This window comes from Callospermophilus lateralis, chromosome 6 (assembly GCF_048772815.1).
Source record: "Callospermophilus lateralis isolate mCalLat2 chromosome 6, mCalLat2.hap1, whole genome shotgun sequence".
Lineage (NCBI taxonomy): Eukaryota > Metazoa > Chordata > Mammalia > Rodentia > Sciuridae > Callospermophilus > Callospermophilus lateralis.
This window is the reverse complement of record NC_135310.1, coordinates 35,063,724-35,081,615: the sequence shown is the minus strand read 5'-3', so window position 1 is coordinate 35,081,615 and position 17,892 is coordinate 35,063,724. Positions and strand designations below refer to the sequence as shown.

General features: G+C 34.1%; 1 protein-coding gene across 2 annotated transcripts in view; it reads left to right on the top strand.

Annotated features, from left to right (window-relative positions):
- Akap7 (A-kinase anchoring protein 7) overlaps positions 1-17,892 on the top strand; it is a 124,280-nt gene that overhangs the window by 10,093 nt on the left and 96,295 nt on the right. For both annotated transcript variants that reach the window (XM_076859738.2, XM_076859739.2), the window contains exon 3: positions 7,869-8,005. In XM_076859738.2, the coding sequence (XP_076715853.2) occupies positions 7,869-8,005 (137 nt within the window). The remainder of the gene's footprint in view (positions 1-7,868; positions 8,006-17,892) is intronic.

Here is a 17,892-nt window from a genome sequence, read left to right as displayed (position 1 = left end):
GTGAAGTGGTTAGAAACTCAGTAAATGGGAAAATGTTTGCTGGTGCTGTTTCTCTGCCTCTGAAAGTTGAATGGACAAGGTCTGCAGTGGAGAGCCACTATTCTGCAGATGGGATGGTTTAGTATGCTTTTCACGGTGTGAACTTTGGAGAGCTTTAATTTAATTACCTCTAGTCTCTTAAGAGAATCACAGTTCTTAACTATCAAGCCACATTTAAATCAAGATTCAAAGGAAAGAGTTGGTTTTTAGTTGTATCTTTCCTAAATGTGGAATTCAGTTCTTCTTTTGTTGAAGTGATTGATTCTTATTTTACTTTGCCCATAATTTTTTTTTTCAAAATTTTTTTAGTTGTAATGAACACAATGCTTTTATTTTATTTATTAATTTTTATATGGAGCTGAGGATCAAACCCAGTGCTTCACACATTCTGGGCAAACACTCTACCACTGAGCTATAACACTAATTCCATAGAATTTTAATCTTATAATTACTAGAGATTTTTGAGATGTGGGAAATTACTGTTTTGTTACTTATTTACTAGTTAATACTATTAAGTTGCCTTTAAAAATACTTTAAATATTCAAAGATATCAATTGAAACTTTATCTAAATTTTTATAGAGAAGTGCTATATCAAATACTGAATCTTGGTATGCACCTCATATAATAAATGATTATTCTGAGTCAGTTTTAAAAAGATAAATTGTGTTCAGTGTCTTTCCATAATTAACAAGGGAGGCATATATCACATACAATCATATATTACTTAACAACAGATAAGTCCTTAAAGATGCCTCAGTAGGCAATTTTGTGCTTGGGTGAGCATCATGGAATATATATACACAAACTAACATGGCTGTGGTGTCACTGGACAAAATAATCTTGTGAGACCACTATCATATATGTAGTCCATCATTGAGCAAAGTCTCATTACTCAGCTCATGACAAATCCAGATTTTATTATGAAAGACTTGAGACAAAAGTATTTGTTTCAAATAATACAAATAGTTGCTATCCTTTTTCTTCCCTTGTTAAACAAACAAAAAGACCAACCAGCAGACTAGCTGGGCTCAGTAGCATGCCTGTAACCCCAGCTATTTGGGAGGCTGAGGCAAGAGGATTGCAAGTTCAAGGCCAGCTTCAGCAACTTAGTGAAACCCTGTCTCAAAATAAAAGGGGCTGAGGATGTAGCTTAGTGGTAGAGTACATGCCTAGTATGCTCAAGGCCATTGGTTCATTTCCCAGTACTACAAAAGTCAGAAGAACAACATCAAAATCCCCACAAAAGCAACCAAGAGCTGAATAAAAGTCAGTAGATATATTAATTCATAATATACTTATTGAGTTTTAAACCTTATAATTGAGTTTAATTTTTTTAAAATATTAATTTATAGTTTTAGGTGGACACAATATATTTATTTTATTTTTATGTGATGCTGAGGATTGGACCGAGTGCCTCATGCATGCTAGGCAAGCACTCTACCACTGAGCCACAACCCCAGCCCTTGAGTTTAAAATTTTAAAAAGTTTTAATCACAAATATATTTGTCAGTTTCAGTGTCTTTTTTTCCTTTTTTTCTAAGTATCTTCTTTTTAAATTTTTAATTAATTAATTATAATTAGGTATATGTGACAGCAGAATGCATTTTGATTCATTGTACACAATTACAGCACAACTTTTCATTTCTGTGGTTGTACACGATGTAGCATCACACCATATGTGCTATCATACATGTATCTAGGGTAATAATGTCCATCTCATTTCACCATCTTTCCTGCTCCCCATGCCCCCTCCCCACTCCTCCCTCCTCTTTGCCCAAAGTTCCTCCATTCCACCCCCCTACCTCCCATTATGAATCAGCATTCACTTATCAGAGAGATAAGTTTTTGAGATTGGTTTACTTCACTTAGCATGATATTCTCCAACTTCATCCATTTAGCTGCAAATGCCATAGTTTTATTCTTTTTTAATGCTGAGTAATATTCCATCGTGTGTGTGTGTTTGTGTGTGTGTGTGTGTGTGTATTACAGTTTCTTTATCCATTCATCTATTGAAGGACATCTAGGTTGCTTCCAAAGTTTAGCTATTGTGAATTGAACTGCTGTAAACATTGATGTGGCTGCATTACTATAGTATGCTGATTTTAAATCCTTTGAGTATAGTTTTCTGAGGAATCTCCATACTGCTTTCCAGATTGGTTGCACCAATTTGCAGTCCCACTAGCAGTGTGTAAGTATGCCTTTCCCGCCACATCCTCGCCAACACTTAATGTTGTTTGTATTCTTAGTAACTGCCATTCTGACTGAAGTGAGATAAAATCTTAGAGTAGTTTCGATTTTTATTTCTCTAATTACTAGAGATGTTGAATATTTTTTCATATATTTGTTGATTGAATGTATACCTTCTTCTTAGAAGTGTCTGTTCAGGTCCTTAGCCCATTTATTGATTGGATTGTCTGTTTATTTTGTGTTAAGTTTTTTGAGTTTTTTATATATCCTGGAGACTAGTGTTCTATCTGATGCATGTGTGGCAAAAATTTGTTCCCAAAATGTAGACTTTCTGTTTACCTCATTGTTTGTTTCTTTTGCTTACAAGCTTTTTCATTTGAGTCTATCCCATTTATTTATTTATTTTTATTTTTTTAAGTTGTAGTTGGACTCAATACCTTTATTTTATTTATTTATTTTTATGTGGTGCTGAAGACTGAACCCAGCACCTCACATGTGCTAGGCGAGTGCTCTACTGCTGAGCCACCACCCCAGGTCCGAGTCTATCCCATTTATTAATTCTTGATTTTACTTCTTGAACTTTGGGAGTCTTATTAAGGAAGTTGGAGCCTAATCTGATGTGATGAAGATTTGGGCCTACTTTTTCCTCTATTAGACACAGGGCCTCTAGTCTAATTCCTAGGTCTTTGGTCCACTTTGAATTGAGTTTTGTGCATGGTGAGAAATAAGGGTTTAGTTTCATTTTGCTGCATATGGATTTCTAGTTCTCCCAGCACCATTTGTTGAAGAGACTATCTTTTCTCCAATGTTTGTTTTTGGTGCCTTCGTCTAGTATTAGATAACTATTTTTGTGTTTGTTTATCTCTGTGTACCGTTTGTCTACATGTCTATTTTCATGCCAATATCATGCCATTTTTGTTGCTATAGCTTTGTAGTATAGTTTAAGGTCTGATATTGTGATGCCTCCTGCTTCACTCTTCTTTCTAAGGATTGTTTTGGCTATTCTGTGTCTCTTATTTTTCCAAATGAATTTTATGATTACTTTTTTTTATTTCTATAAGGAATGATGATGAGATTTTAATTGGAATCTCATTGAATCTGTATAGTGCTTTTGATAGTATGGCCATTTTGACAATATTGATTTCGCCTACCCAAGAGCATCAGAGATCTTTTCATCTTCTAAGGTCTTCTTCAATTTCTTTCTTTAGTGTTCTGTAGTTTTCATTGGATGGGCCTTTCATGTCTTTTGTTGATTCCCAAGTATTTTTTTTTTTTTTTTGAGGCTATTATGAAGGGGGTAGTTTTCCTAATTTCTCTTCCAGAGCATTCACTACTGATGTATAGAAATTCATTTGATTTATGGGTATTGATTTTATATCCTGCTACTTTGCTGAATTCGTTTATTAATTCTGTAAGTTTTCTGATGGAATTTTTTTGATCCTCTAACTATAGAATCATGTTGTCAGCAAATAATGATAGTTTGAGTTCTTTTCCTATTTGTTTTCCTTTAATTTCTTTCATCTAATTGCTCTGTTTAGGTAGAGTTTCAAGGACTATATTGAATAGAAGTGATGAACACTGTCTTGTTCCAGTTTTTAGAGGGAATGCTTCCAATTTTTGTCCATTTATAATGATGTTGGCCTTGGGTTTAGCATAGATAGCTTTTACAATGTTGAGGTATGTTCCTACTATCCCTAGTTTTTCTAGTGTTTTGAACATGAAAGAGTGCTGTATTTTGTCAAATGCTTTCTGTGCATAAATTGATATAATCATATGACTCTTACCTTTTAGTCTATTGATGTGATGAAGTAAAAGCTAAAAGTACTATTAAAAAATGCAGATATCCAGATTTAGGAAATATTTGATGAAGCTGTATTAGTGTTTCTAGGTTACATATTATATAATTATTTTTAGTTATAAATAAGTAATATTTCTGAAAAAATGTTATAGGGAATTTTCTTTCTCTCATATATATGTATATATAAAAATATATGATACAAAATGAAAAATAGTAGGGCCAAAATTATATATGTTAATTTTTTACAATTGTGTAAATACTTTGTGATCTATCACAAAAATTCATAGTGATTGTATTAAGGGAATAGGTTTATTAGCAATTTTTTTTGTTCGTTTCTGTAATCCTCAAATTTTGTGAATAGTCTTTATTCTTTCTATGAAAAAATGAAATTAAAAATTTTAAATGTGGCTAAAAACTTTTTTTAAAAAAAGAGTTAGTCTTTTTTTTTTTTTTTTTTTTTTTTTTTGATTCTGGGGATTGAACTGTGGGCACTCAACCACTGAGCCACATCCCCAGCCATATTTTGTATTTTATTATTTAGGTACAAGGTCTCACTGAGTTGCTTAGCATCTTGCTTTTGCTGTGGCTGTCTTTGCCCTTGGGATCCTCTTACCTCAGGCTCTGAAGCTGCTGGGATTATAGAAGTGCACTACTGCACCCAGTTTAAAGAGTTAGTATTTTGTTATGTTGTGTGCATGTATGAATATGTAACAATGAATCCCATTATTTCATATAGTTATAATGCACCATTAAAAAAAAAGAAAAGAGGCTTCATTCATTCAGTAAACACAGGTGTAGATAAACTCATTCCTCTTCTTTTTTTGCTACTGTTCATTAGGGGACATCTACTCTGTTATGCTGTAGTAGGTAAATGTGAATACTTGGGATCAGATTGTCAGGGTTTAAAATTTACTCCCGCACTTTTTAATTTTGTACTTTTTCCAGGCTGAGTTTCATTATCTGTAATCCTGGTATAATAATGGTAGTTAACTCACAGGATTGTTGGACAGATATATTTCCTCAGTGCATGTTAAGTCATTAAGTTTGTAGCATATAGCTAGCCTCAGTAATTTTTTTCATTAATTTCACCAAATTTTTTCCTAAACATATTTGCTAAATTAAATATCTGTGGGCTGGGGCTGAGCTCTATGGCAGAGCGTGTGAGAGGCACTGGGTTAGATCCTCAGCACCATATTAAAAAAAATAAATAAAGGCATGCTGTCCATCTACAACTATAACAACAACAACAACAACAAACAACCTCTGTAAAACTTTGCCTCTTAAAGGCAGTATTTTATATTAAGTATAACACTGTTTTCTTACTTAATTTCCACAGAAATGCAATGAGGGAAATAATTTTTTTTATAAAGTTTTAGTAATTTGCCAGTAGTAAGGGGGAATGATTCTACGAAATATAGAAGATGATATTCTGAGTAATACAACTAAGGAGTTTTAGGAATGATTACTTTAAAGATTTTAATAGCTTAAACAACAAGAAAAAAAAGACAACATGAAAACAAAATTTAATTAATTTTCAGCCTTTTAATTAAAAGCAAATGTGAAAAAATACCAACCCATAATAACATATGGACTACTTAATTAAATTAAATTAATTTCTCCCATAAATTATTCCTTTGTAGGTTTTTTTTTTTTTGTGTGTATGTGTGTGTGTGTGGTGGTGGGGTGCTGGGGATTGAACCCAGAGCCTTGTGCATGTGAGGTAAGTGCTCTAACAACTGAGCTGTATCCCCAGCCCTCCTTTATAGTTTTTGAGGGAATAAATAGAACATGAGGAGAAATGAGATAATTTACATAAAAAATGACATGAGTGTTTTATTTAAAAAACCAAATTCATGGATTAGAGAGTTACAAACTTTGTCAACAAGACTAAATTCATTAGAGCACATTAAAATGGTGACTGAAATCATTATGAAAATTAACAAGTGGAGTAAATTAAATTTATGAGTTTACATGCTATACTTTCACGGATGACCGTTTTACTAACCAATAAAGTTACTCTAAATAATCCAGTGAAAGATACAGGGCACACAGCCAAAGCTTTCTACCTTTTGTTTCTATATCACTGCTTTTTAATATTTTTATCAGTAAGTTAGAATATTTTGAATGAATGAATGAATATTTTGCTGTTTATATTTTCATTCAAAGGTAAGTAAAACGAATACTAGCAAATTGTTTTTTAGAACCTAGATTATGATTTCAAAGTTAGCAATAAAAGGAAGTTCAATTAAAAAAAGCTTAAGGCTTTTATACTTTGGCCATAAAAATAAATTTTATAAATTAAAGACTATATGCAAATGAGAAAAAAAGATATTGGACTTAGTGTGTAGCAGCTTGACCTTATATCAGTAGACTCACTGAATTTAAAAAAAAGCATATTACAAGAGTTGATAAAACTGTACCATATAAACAATATTCTTTAGATTCTTTTCCTTCCCCTCCAGATCTCATCACATAATTTTAAACTTGGTACTGTCTGTCATGACTAATGAAAGAAAATGGTAGGTCATCCAGTTGAAAGGAAAATTAAATAGTTATTGATATTGTACTTCTGTATTTTTACCAAGATATTGTACTTCTGTATTTTTACCAAGAAATTATATTCTGATTTGAGGTTTTACACTGTCATTCTCTTGATATTAAAATTGTTAGGAGTTTTGAATCTATTAAAACCATTTTTTGAGAGAATATGATTTTCCTTTTCTGGATATCTACAAAATGGACTTGTGAAATGCTTGAAATGAGCAAAAATCAGTTGCTACAAACAGGAAGACAGTTGCATGTATAACAGATAAATGTTAAACAATTTAAAACGCTAAAAGTGCCAGTGGATTTTTAAATACTGTGTTAACTTTGTTCCTTTTGTATTGTCTCTTGTTATGTCTATGTTTAATGTTGTCGAAGAAATCAGGTTGTGTGGAAGTTCCCTTATCCTGGTCATTTAACATATTTCTCTGTCCCTTGTATTTCTAGTAAACTGGCATCCTTCTATATTTATTAGGTGGGCATTTATATAGAGAATAACCTTACCTTAGTTTGCTGTTTTATTTTCTGTTGGTTATAAGGAAAGGTGTAAATGCTTTATTTTTTCACTTTATCATCAGTTTTTAAAAATAATGGTTCTCTGGAATCTTCCAAACTAACCAGTGAGTTAGTTTTTCATTTTAATTTTTCTTTTTAGTATCATTATGAAGTGATGGAGTTAGTCGTATTTGATGTGCTTTACACCATTGAACTTATTACTCAGTTTGATGCTCTAATTATCTCATCTTTGGCCAGTGAAAAGATTTTCAAATTGACTCTAAAGACTTTCTGGCATGATTCCATGTACTATAGTTTGGATTTTGAATGCTGCACAAAGGCACATGTGTAGAAGGCTTGGTCCTCAGTCCGTGGCATTATTGGAAAGTGGTGGAATCTTTAGGAGGTGGGGCTTGGTGGAATGGAGTTAGGTAACTGGGGATGGGTGGAAAAATTATGTTTCCTAGTATTATAAAAACTGGCATGTGGAGAGAATGGTTAGCTGTGTCTTAGGTCTGGTGTTAGTGCACTATGGCCCATAGGTCAAATCCGGCATACTGCCTGCTTTATAAATAAAGTTTTATGGGAAAATATTTATGTTTTGTCAGAGTTGGGTAGTCACTACAGAGACTATGACTTGCAAAGCCTGAGATATTTACCATTATGTACTTTATACAAGTGTTTGCCAACTGCTTTAGGTGTGAAAATTATGATTGCTACTTATGTTGCTTGTTTTCTTCTTTTTCTGACCATATATCTTATATAAATGTATTAGACACATTGTTATTTGACTTTTTTCCTTAGTCACTGATGTACCTCAAATAAAGTTGAAGAGGAATATAGAAAATGAACAAATCAAGAATGATCAAATAAAGAAGAAAAAAAGGCAAAAAGACTATCAACCCAACTATTTCCTATCCATTCCAATTACCAACAAAGAGGTACTCTTTTTTTAAAAACTACTTTTACTATGAAGTTTTATTTATTAAATTTATTTGAAGTACACTATATGCTTGCTAACCTAGCTGCTCTCAGCTCCTAAGAACCTTTGGTGGTTGTTAGTAGGACCATGCAGGGAAAATTTCTAGTTAAATAGCAGGTATATATTTAAACAATAGTTTCGAAAAATGTTATTTAAACCATCCTATTTAAACAATAATTTTGCAAAGTTCACTTGGAAAAAGAGCATGTCAAGTTCCTTTTCAAGACTTTTTTCACTACATTGGAGGAATCCTTCAAGAGCAGAAAGCAATGACCAGGATAGGAAAAGAGGATTCTCAAATCTCTGGGAAGAAAGTAGACTGAAGTTTCTTGCTACTTAGTGCTTTTTGTGATACTGATTATTGCTATGAAGTTTCTTTAAAAATTACTCATTGTTAAAGTAGGTTGAGTATCACTTATCCAAAATGCTTGGGACCGTTTTGGATTTTTTGTACTTTGGAATGCATACATATCATAAGATGTCTTGGGGACAGGACCCAAGTCTAAACATGAAGTTCATTTACAGGACTGATGTGTGTCTTAGAGATAGTGCACTTGGCTAGCATGTGTCAGGCCCGGGTTCAATTCCTAGCACTGCGAAAACAGGGGTAAAAAAAAAGATATATTTATGTTTTATATACACATTATACACAGAGACTGAAGGTCATTTTACACACCATTTTTTTGTGCACCTGCATCTTAGCTGTGACTGATTATGTGAGGTATGGTGTGAAGTTTTTCATCTGTGGCTTCTTATTGGCCCTTGAAAAGTTTTGGATTTGGAACATTTCAGATTTTAGATGTTTGGATTTCAGGTTTTTGGGTTAGGGATGTTCATCCTGTACCAATTTAATATTACATACAGATTTATGGTAGAAATCTATTTAAAAATCTGAAAAATCAATGTTGTATGAATAATAGAAAATGGGAAGATGCCCATTAATTCATACTGGGAAACTATTAAGAGGGAAAACTAGTGTATCTAACTGAAATTACCAAAACCTTGAGGTAGTAATTAAACTGCCTCAGGAAAGAATATCTCACATGGAACACATATTTTTATATCTTGACTCAGTTTTTGAGCCAGATTTGAGTGAGTTTTATTTTGGGTCATATCTGTTTGCTCAGGAACATTTTCAGGTAACTTTTACCCATGTCTGCTTTTTAAGGCTTGCTAATGAATTTCTAAAAATCAAACTAAATTGAAATCAAATAAATATGAAAATGGTTTATTGGGTCATTCTAGGAAATATTGAATTTTGTGAAATACAGTTTAGCTGAGTGAAAAGATACATAAAAATACAAGAATATTTACCATACAAGATTTTAGATTTGATGTAGTAAAGAATCATATTTTGGGGTTGGGGATGTGGCTCAAGTGGTAGCGCGCTCGCCTGGCATGCGTGCGGCCCGGGTTCGATCCTCAGCACCACATACAAACTAAGATGTTGTGTCTGCCGATAACTAAAAAAATAAATATTAAAATTCTCTCTCTCTCTCTCTCTCTCTCTCTCTCTCTCTCTCTCTCTCTCTCTTTAAAAAAAAGAATTAAAAGAAAAGAATCATATTTTGGTTTAACTGATACATATTTGATTTCTTTGGTGGGTGAACAGTGAAATTGTCTTTAAAAGTGTTTACATTGTATGAAATTTAGTGTAATCAGCTATTATTTATTAAAATATATCTGTAAGTTGTTTGGATAGGTTTTTTTAAAATTTAGGATTGTATATACATATGGGAATTAGGAGAGGGCAGGAAGTCAGAGCTTCTTTACTGGACAGCCAGCCAAGGACAAGTTCTAAGGAAGGTGAATGGAAGATATTTGGAGCAGCTTCCCTGAAGATGTATGATTTGAAGAGAATTCAGGCTCTTTGTTTTGATTTGTTGTTTAGAAATTGTTTACTGTAATTTTGAAGTGTTTGATAAACACTTCTAGGTGTTGGTTTAGGTAGGCCATTCATTTATAGATCACCCTTCACACCTGTTTCTTTGCTCTCAGTGTAGACAGCAGCAACTCTGCATACCCTCTCCACCTGTCTCCATTTGATAGTCTGCTTCCAGTGAGAATTGGTGGGGTGATGTGATAAGACAGGGCAGGTGGGGGAAAGAGGCCATGAAGGAAGGGGATAGAGAAATTCTTCTGTCAACCACTTAGTTCCATGGGTGATTAGAGGAAGGGATGGAGAGAGTTGCCTGCAGCTGTTTCCCCTGTTAGCTGCTGTGGCCTAACTTACACTTGTCAGCTTCCATGAGGTATGTAAGTAGTGGAAAGCAGGGATGGGGTTGTTGCTCAGTGGTAGAGTACTCGCATAGCACATGAGAGGCACTGAGTTAGATCCTCAGCACCATATACAAGTAAAATAAAATAAAGGTATCTGTCCAACTACAACTTAAAAAAAAATGGTGGAAAGGACATGGGCTTTGGGGTCCCACAGTCCTTGTTAGACTGCCAGGAGCCTCATAAACTCCACTGTGGGAACTCATGTCTTTGAGTTTCAGTTTCTTCGGGTGATAATATTGACCTAAATTGATGTTGTTTCTAAACCTTGATTGGAACACGTCATTTACCTGCTTATATTCTTCAGGATTTCCCCGTGGGTACAGGATAAAGACAGTCTTCCAGAGTGTGTTCTGGAAGGTTTTGCCTGTTCTGGCCTTTCCATCCCAGCTCTTCTCTTTCTATTGAGATCCTCTGTTCTTCCTTGGTCTTGCCAGGTTCCCTCTGCCCCAGGAAAAACTGTCTCAAGCAGGGAGTTTTTCTTCTCTCCTATTGTTTGTCTTAGTGGCAATATCTCAGTTCAGAAGTTTCCATTGTGACCACACTGACCAGGTTATCTCTCCCCAGTCCCCTTACCCCATTCTCCCCAGTTAAAGGTTTTTCTGTCATTTGTCATCCTTGCATCCTTTGTCACTTGTCTCCCTCACAGGTGTATTAATTCATTCTCAGGGCCCAGATTCATGCTTTTCTAAGAGTTGGGACATGTAGACACACATGTACACGTTTGTGTATACACACACACACACACACACACACACACACACACACTGCTGTCCTTTGAGAGATAAAAGTTATAGCCAGATCTCTTTGTATCTGTGGTGCTAGGGACAGAACCCAGGTCCTCCCATATCCTAAGCAGGCACTTTATCACTCCAAGCACAAGAACTCTTAAAAAGAATAAATACAATGTTACAAATGCTGGTTTCATAATTTAAGATGAATCGCAGATAATTGTTTTGGAGGAGTTTGGGTGGCATATAGTAGTGGGAAATGCAGGTTTATACTTCTCTCTCGAGACTTATTCTGAGGTAACAGAAAGCTTATATACAAATAAAGAAAGAGATATAGGGATTGGATTAGGAGATACATTTTATATCTTGAATGAGCACATTTTTTGTTTGTTTGTTTTAAAGTATCTAATGTTAATTTTCTTTTTAAACTGCTTATGAGCTTTTGTGGGAAGGCCTGGGAAAGAAGTACCATTTATAACATTGTTTCAATGGAAGACTGTATTCCAAGTTCCAATTAAGTGACCTGCAAACAAGCTTTTGGAAGCTGGTACATTCACAATGAGTTGCTCTACTTTTGGCCTCTACTTGTTGGCATCTAGTTTTAAAGAAAAAAGCATTCAGAATGAGACAGGCCTTTGATTTTAAACACATTCTTAGAAGTTTGGAATTAATTTTTTAATGGAAAATCTTGATTTCATATTTCAAGAAATAGAAAATGAATTAGAATGACTGTACACCTATATCTTAATTGGGAGTATATAAAATGTTCTCTTCGTTAAACTGTACTTACACATTAAAAGTAAAAGGAGAAAAATTTTGATGGGGTTATAATAAATCTGAAATGTTTCTTAAATGGCTAGAATTGTATAATTAGTAACCTAGCTGTTAAACATATGTTGGTTTTATATGCTTTGTTATGAGAGGTAATATGTTTGACAGCTTTCTGTCATTGTAAAAAATAATCTGAGATAATTAACTTATGAAGAGAAAAGTTCCATTTTGGCTCCAAAATTTTGCTTTTGAGATTCCAGTCCATGATTGAATGGCTTTGTTACTTTTGGGGCTGTGGCAAGGATCACATCATGGTGGAAGCACAATAGTAGAGCTATGTTATAGTCAGGAAGCAAAAGAGAGAAAGAGGAAGGGACTGGGCTCCCACAATCCCCTTCACATGTACTCCCCCAGTGACCCAAAGACCTCTCACTAGGCCCCACCTCTTAAAGGTTCCACAGCCTCCCAGTACTGACATCCAAAGGCGCAGGCCTTTAACCCATGTACCTTTGGGGTACTGTAACAGGTAATAACAGGTAATATGAGGCAAATCAACATTGAAAAATGAAAGGAAAAATCAGCTGATGAAATTAAAAGTGTTTTTTTTTTTTAAATTTCTTACATGTTAGTTGAAAAAGGTGATTTTTTTCCAGGAGTTTAAAAAGCATTTAATTCTGTGTTTCATCATTTTATAATGTGAAAGTTTCTGGTTTTATGAGAATATTGAAGTAAATTAGGGAATTCTGTTCCCTTTTTAAAAATGTAATAGTAAAAGCATGTTATAGCATCATATTTATTTTAAGTGCTTTGTAGACAGAGAATATCCTATTTGAGGCTTATTCCCTTTTCCTTTTACTTCAATTATTGCTATATCATTAGTTTTTCAGATTCTTTTCATGATTGTAGACAGACAAGAAAAATCAGAGTATTCAGCTTTGAAGAAAAGTTAGGCAGCATATATATTCTTTTTCTGGTAATGGGTATAGAACCCAGGAACTGAGTCATGGTAGGCAAATAAGTACACCACCACTGAGCCCCTGCCCCTTAGATAGTACACTGATATGATAATTCTGGTAACTCTTAATGGAGCAACAAATTTAGAAGCAATATATGTAACAGCTTGGAAAAATTCCAAGAATGATATCAAAAGATGAGGGCAAAGACATTCTACTGCTTTATACTAGAAATGTAACTCATCTCTGTCAGGCAGAAAATCACATTAACTTTATGTCCTATTCTATGAGCTCATATATGCTTCAAGTCAATTACAAAGCTTAAAAGATGAAAAATGAATTTTCTAGTTGCAGTATTTTTAGGCATGTGGAATATGGCTTAGTGATGCTGTTTAGCACGTGGGAGTCTTTTTATTTTGATAACTTAAATTACTCAACAAATGAGATATGTAAGATTTTAATGAAATTTTAAATTTTTATACATATCTTTCAATGTCATATTTAAATTTAACTTTATAGTATTAATTTTTAGCAATGTACTTTGTGCCCTACTGCCAATGACTGGGGATTATAGTGACAGATAAGCTTAAATTTTTTTGTAGAATTTTAAATAGTGACTAAAAATTAGTTTCCTTTGGACCTTGATGACATTAGTGTTTTTTAAAAAAAGACCTCTAGATAAGACTCTGAAGTATTTTTTTTTCTTTGACTTTTTAAAGAATGTAATTAGGAATAAAAAGCATTTTAAGAAAATTTTGGGGCTGGGATTGTGGCTCAGTGGTAGAATGCTCGCCTAGCATGTGTAAGGCCCTGAGTTCGGACCTTAGCACCACACAAAAAAATAAATAAATAAATAAAATAAAGGTATTGTGTTCAATTACAACTAAAAAATAAATATTAAAAAAGAAAATCTTAAAATGATATCAAGGACTATATAAATTAATCTAAAGCATTGAAGCATAGTTTAGAAATATATTGCTTAATTAGATGAACTAAAAAGTTTTCATAGGTTTGAGGTTAATTCTGCTCTATAAGTACTACATGACTTCAGAGAAGTAAGTCTCTAAAATATTTTATAGCTTTTTATTTGCAATTTTATAAACTACTGGATAATTTAAAGGTATTAATGGTCTAAAACTATTTTACCATGTAAGACATTTTACTATAATGTGAATATACAAATGCATGGAATTGTGAACATTGTCTTGAATTTATATATAATTTTTTTGAGTTTAGAATGAAGGCTAAGTTATTATGAATATGTGAATGTTCTACCCACTAGATGGAAGTAGAACCCTTACCCCTTATTGTGGCAACCGAAAATATACCCAGGTATTGCCAAATGCCCTCTGAGAGAGAAGCTTGCTATGGTAGAGAACTAGACTTTGATAATATCGGCAGTGTTTTATGCCATATATTAGGTAAAGAGTGCAGTGCTTACAAAGTTTTTTCAGAGATCTTTTTTTATATGATCTTTAATACAGTCTTGTAAATACAGCAATGCAGATTTTATTATTCCTGTTTTACAGTTGAAGAGACCAAAGCTCAGTAAGACTAGGTAACTTGTATGGGATCATACCTTTGGCAGACCTGGGGGTCTGGGGTTAAGTCCAGGACACCTGACTTGAGTCCAGGACCTTTAATTTACATTACTCTGTATTATATAACAAAGTTCTTATTCTAATCCATTTTTTTCAAGATAAAAGTAGTACCAGCTAAGATCTTAAGATGTGATTATATTATTGTGAGGCTTGACTTTCTGAGCACCTATGATGTACTTGATACTGGGTTAAGTCCTTTTCATATGTAGCTGGGTCCACTTGAGCTGCTCTGTTATTCCCTTAAACCAGTCTCTGCACTTTGTTGTATCTGGAAGAAACTAAAAATTCAAATTTAAACTCATTGCAGAGTAATAATATGGACTTAGGCTAAAGACATTTTTAAGAGAGAGCTAATGTGTTTCATTTCATAGTGTCTTAGTTGATTTTGTGCTGCTACAATGAGTACTTGAGACTGGATAATTTTAAGAACAGAAATTTCTTAACACTGCTGGAGGCTAGAAATCCAAAGTTGAAGAGTGGGTTTCTGTAAGAGTCTCTCGCTTTGTCATCCCTTGATGGAAACTAGAAGGAGAGGGGCAGAGAGGGGGCGGGAGGAAGGAAGGAAGCAAGCAGGAAAGAGCCAAAGTTAACCTTTTATAAAGAACCCACTCCCCTAGTAATGACATTAATCCATTTATGAGGGCAGTGCCCCATGGCCTACATAATTCCTGTCAGGCCCCACCTTCCAGCATCACCTCTTTGGGGATCAAGCTGCCAACACATGAACTTTGGGGAATGCATTCAAATTATAGCACATAGTGTTCAGTGAGACTTTTAAAAAATCCACTTTAAATGTTTCTTTTCTCTTGATGTTTTATTTTTTAAGTTAGTGCTCACATCTATGCCTTTTCCCTTGATCCTTTCAAAAACAAAGGAGAAGGAAGGAAGGAAGAAAGGAAGAGAGGGAGGGAAGAAGTCTTCGTCATTCTGTTGACCTTTTCCTTTACTCGCTGATCTCTCCTGGATCTTTTCTTCTAGGTGCTTTCTTCATGTATTGTGTTTATCCTTCTCTGAAGCTCCTCCACTTTTCTGGTGTGTATGGTCTTGACGAGATTTTTTAAATTGGTTATTATTTCTCATATCTGCATCTGCACATTGGCTGAGTGGTTATGGTTTAAATTAGTAGGAATAATAAACATTTTATGTATTTGATAAAATAACCCATGCATGCCCTTACCAATATAGTATGATTGGTTTCCAAATATGTCCTGTGCATTGATCTATTCAATAAATAAAGCTGTTGTCTATTTTGTATATTGAAACTATAGAAGTATTCCATTATCTTTAAAGTTTCCATTGAATTAATGTCTAGTTTTAGTGAGTTCTTTGATGATGTGATTGAGGGTATCATGGTCACGTTCTGATTTTATATCTGTGTCATTGTATATAGGATTACAGTCTCCACAATCTGTGTCAAACCACAGAGGGAATCTGGAGTACTGCCTAGATTAGGCCGATTTCCACTAAGGTTTTCTATGCACAGATATAAATTGTAAGTAATAAAATCAATAGGAGTTATAGTGTCTCTTTGACTCTCTTGTTTTTTCCCCAGTGCTAAATCAGTTGATCATTAATATCACCTGACTTGGCAAGAACATGATACCAAACTTTTTCATAAATCCAGCTTCCTGAATTCCTCACCCAAGTGCATATGGGACCAAGTTCTATTATTCGTTATGATTCTTTTCATTCTTCTAGATGATTATGTATCCTGCAATTACTTTGTTTAGTGAGAGTAGCTAAACTTTGAACAATAAGTGTTCCTTTAAAATAGCAAAAGTTCCTCATAAAAATTAAAGTTTAAGCTTGAACATTTTGTGTTAATGCCAAACCAAATGAAGTCTTAGTGGACAGAGATGGGAGAGAAAATGGAGTCTTATTTCATTATTTGGGAAAGCTTTCTACTTTTTGATGTCATCTTCTTCTAGGGAAGGCCTAATTTTAAGTCATTTGTAGGTTGCAGACCCAAAGCCTAGGGGAGCTTGTTAGTTGATAGATAAGAATGCAAGGGTCAAGACCTTAAAATTTTGCTTTAGTGTGAATAGTTAGAACCTGGTATGGTTCCTTTCAATGAGGCTTGAGAAAAGTTTTTACTCTGATGTCATTTCCAAAGACCCAGTCTACAGGTTCTAGGTCAGGGAAAGGCTGATCATTATTAGTAGACAGTTCATAGAAAACTTCCTTTACCTGGTAGGAATATATTGTGGCACAACGCACCAAGGCCTTGCAATATTGAATCATATAAAAGCTAACAAGTGCAGGGGACATACAAGGTTCTACTATCAAAGCATAGGCCTTACAGTAAATATTTAATAAGGATCAATTTGTTTTCTCATATGAGTTGATCTAATTGCCTTTGAGAGCAGTGGTAAAACTTTTGACCAAGATAATCCAGTTGACTTGTTGGTTTACTTAATTTCAATTTCAAGATATCGTTTGTCTGTCAAGCCTTTCCAGAGGATCTAAGAATGATAAGGGGAATGATAGTGCTTTTGGGTAAATGTAAAATCTCATTAAATTGTTTGGCAACCTGTTCAGTAAGTGGATTCCCTTGTTGTAGGAGATCTCTCCAGGGATTCCTCACAAAGGAAACACAATTTCCTAATAATAGTTGTTCTACTGTTGTGGCATTAGCCTTTCCACAAAGGAAAGCTTCATTTCATCCTGAGACTAGGCATTTGTCACAAGAACATACTGATGTCCAATTGTTGGTGGTAATGTAATGAAATCCATCTGTACATTTTCAAGTGGTCCAGCACGTGGTAGAAATATACCCACTTGAATCCTTAATGGTTTTTCTGGGATTATGATTTTGCCAGGAAAAACACCATGTTTCCTGATTTAGAATAATCACTCCATCAGTATTTTTTCATAGCTTAGATCATTTTTCTACTTTTTTTTTTTTTTTGGTGTGCACACCCTTTAACATGTCAACTTTAGGAACTCAGGGAGGACCTATGACTGTCTAGGCATTCAGTGAGTCCTTGTTTTGCATTAAATTTGCATCCTTTTTGATACCATTTTTATTGTTCCAACTTAGGTACACATCCTTGTGTATTTAACAAATTATCATAAATAATTTGATTTGGATCAACTTTATGGAGTTCTTTCAAGTTCCAATTTAACATTTTCAGAACTGGAAGACTGGGCAGGAAAGTCTGCTAATGTGTTTCCTTGATATTCAGGTTCATTTTTATGAGTATGAGCTTCAATTTTAATAATAGCAACCTGTGAGGGCAACAGAATAGGTGAAAGAAAGTCATCCACTCTGGCTCCATTTTTGATGGGGGTACTACTAGCATTTAGAAAACCTCTTTGTTTTCCATGCTTTCCAAAGTCATGGACCACTCTGAAGCATATTTATGGGCTGATAGGAGATTGATTTGTGTAAGGCTTATAACAAGCTGTAGTAAAAGCATGTAATTCTACAGGTTGTGATGACTTAAATTATGGAAGAATTCCCTTTTCTATTAGTTCATTTTGAGTAGTTTCAACATGTCCGGCTTGGTATTT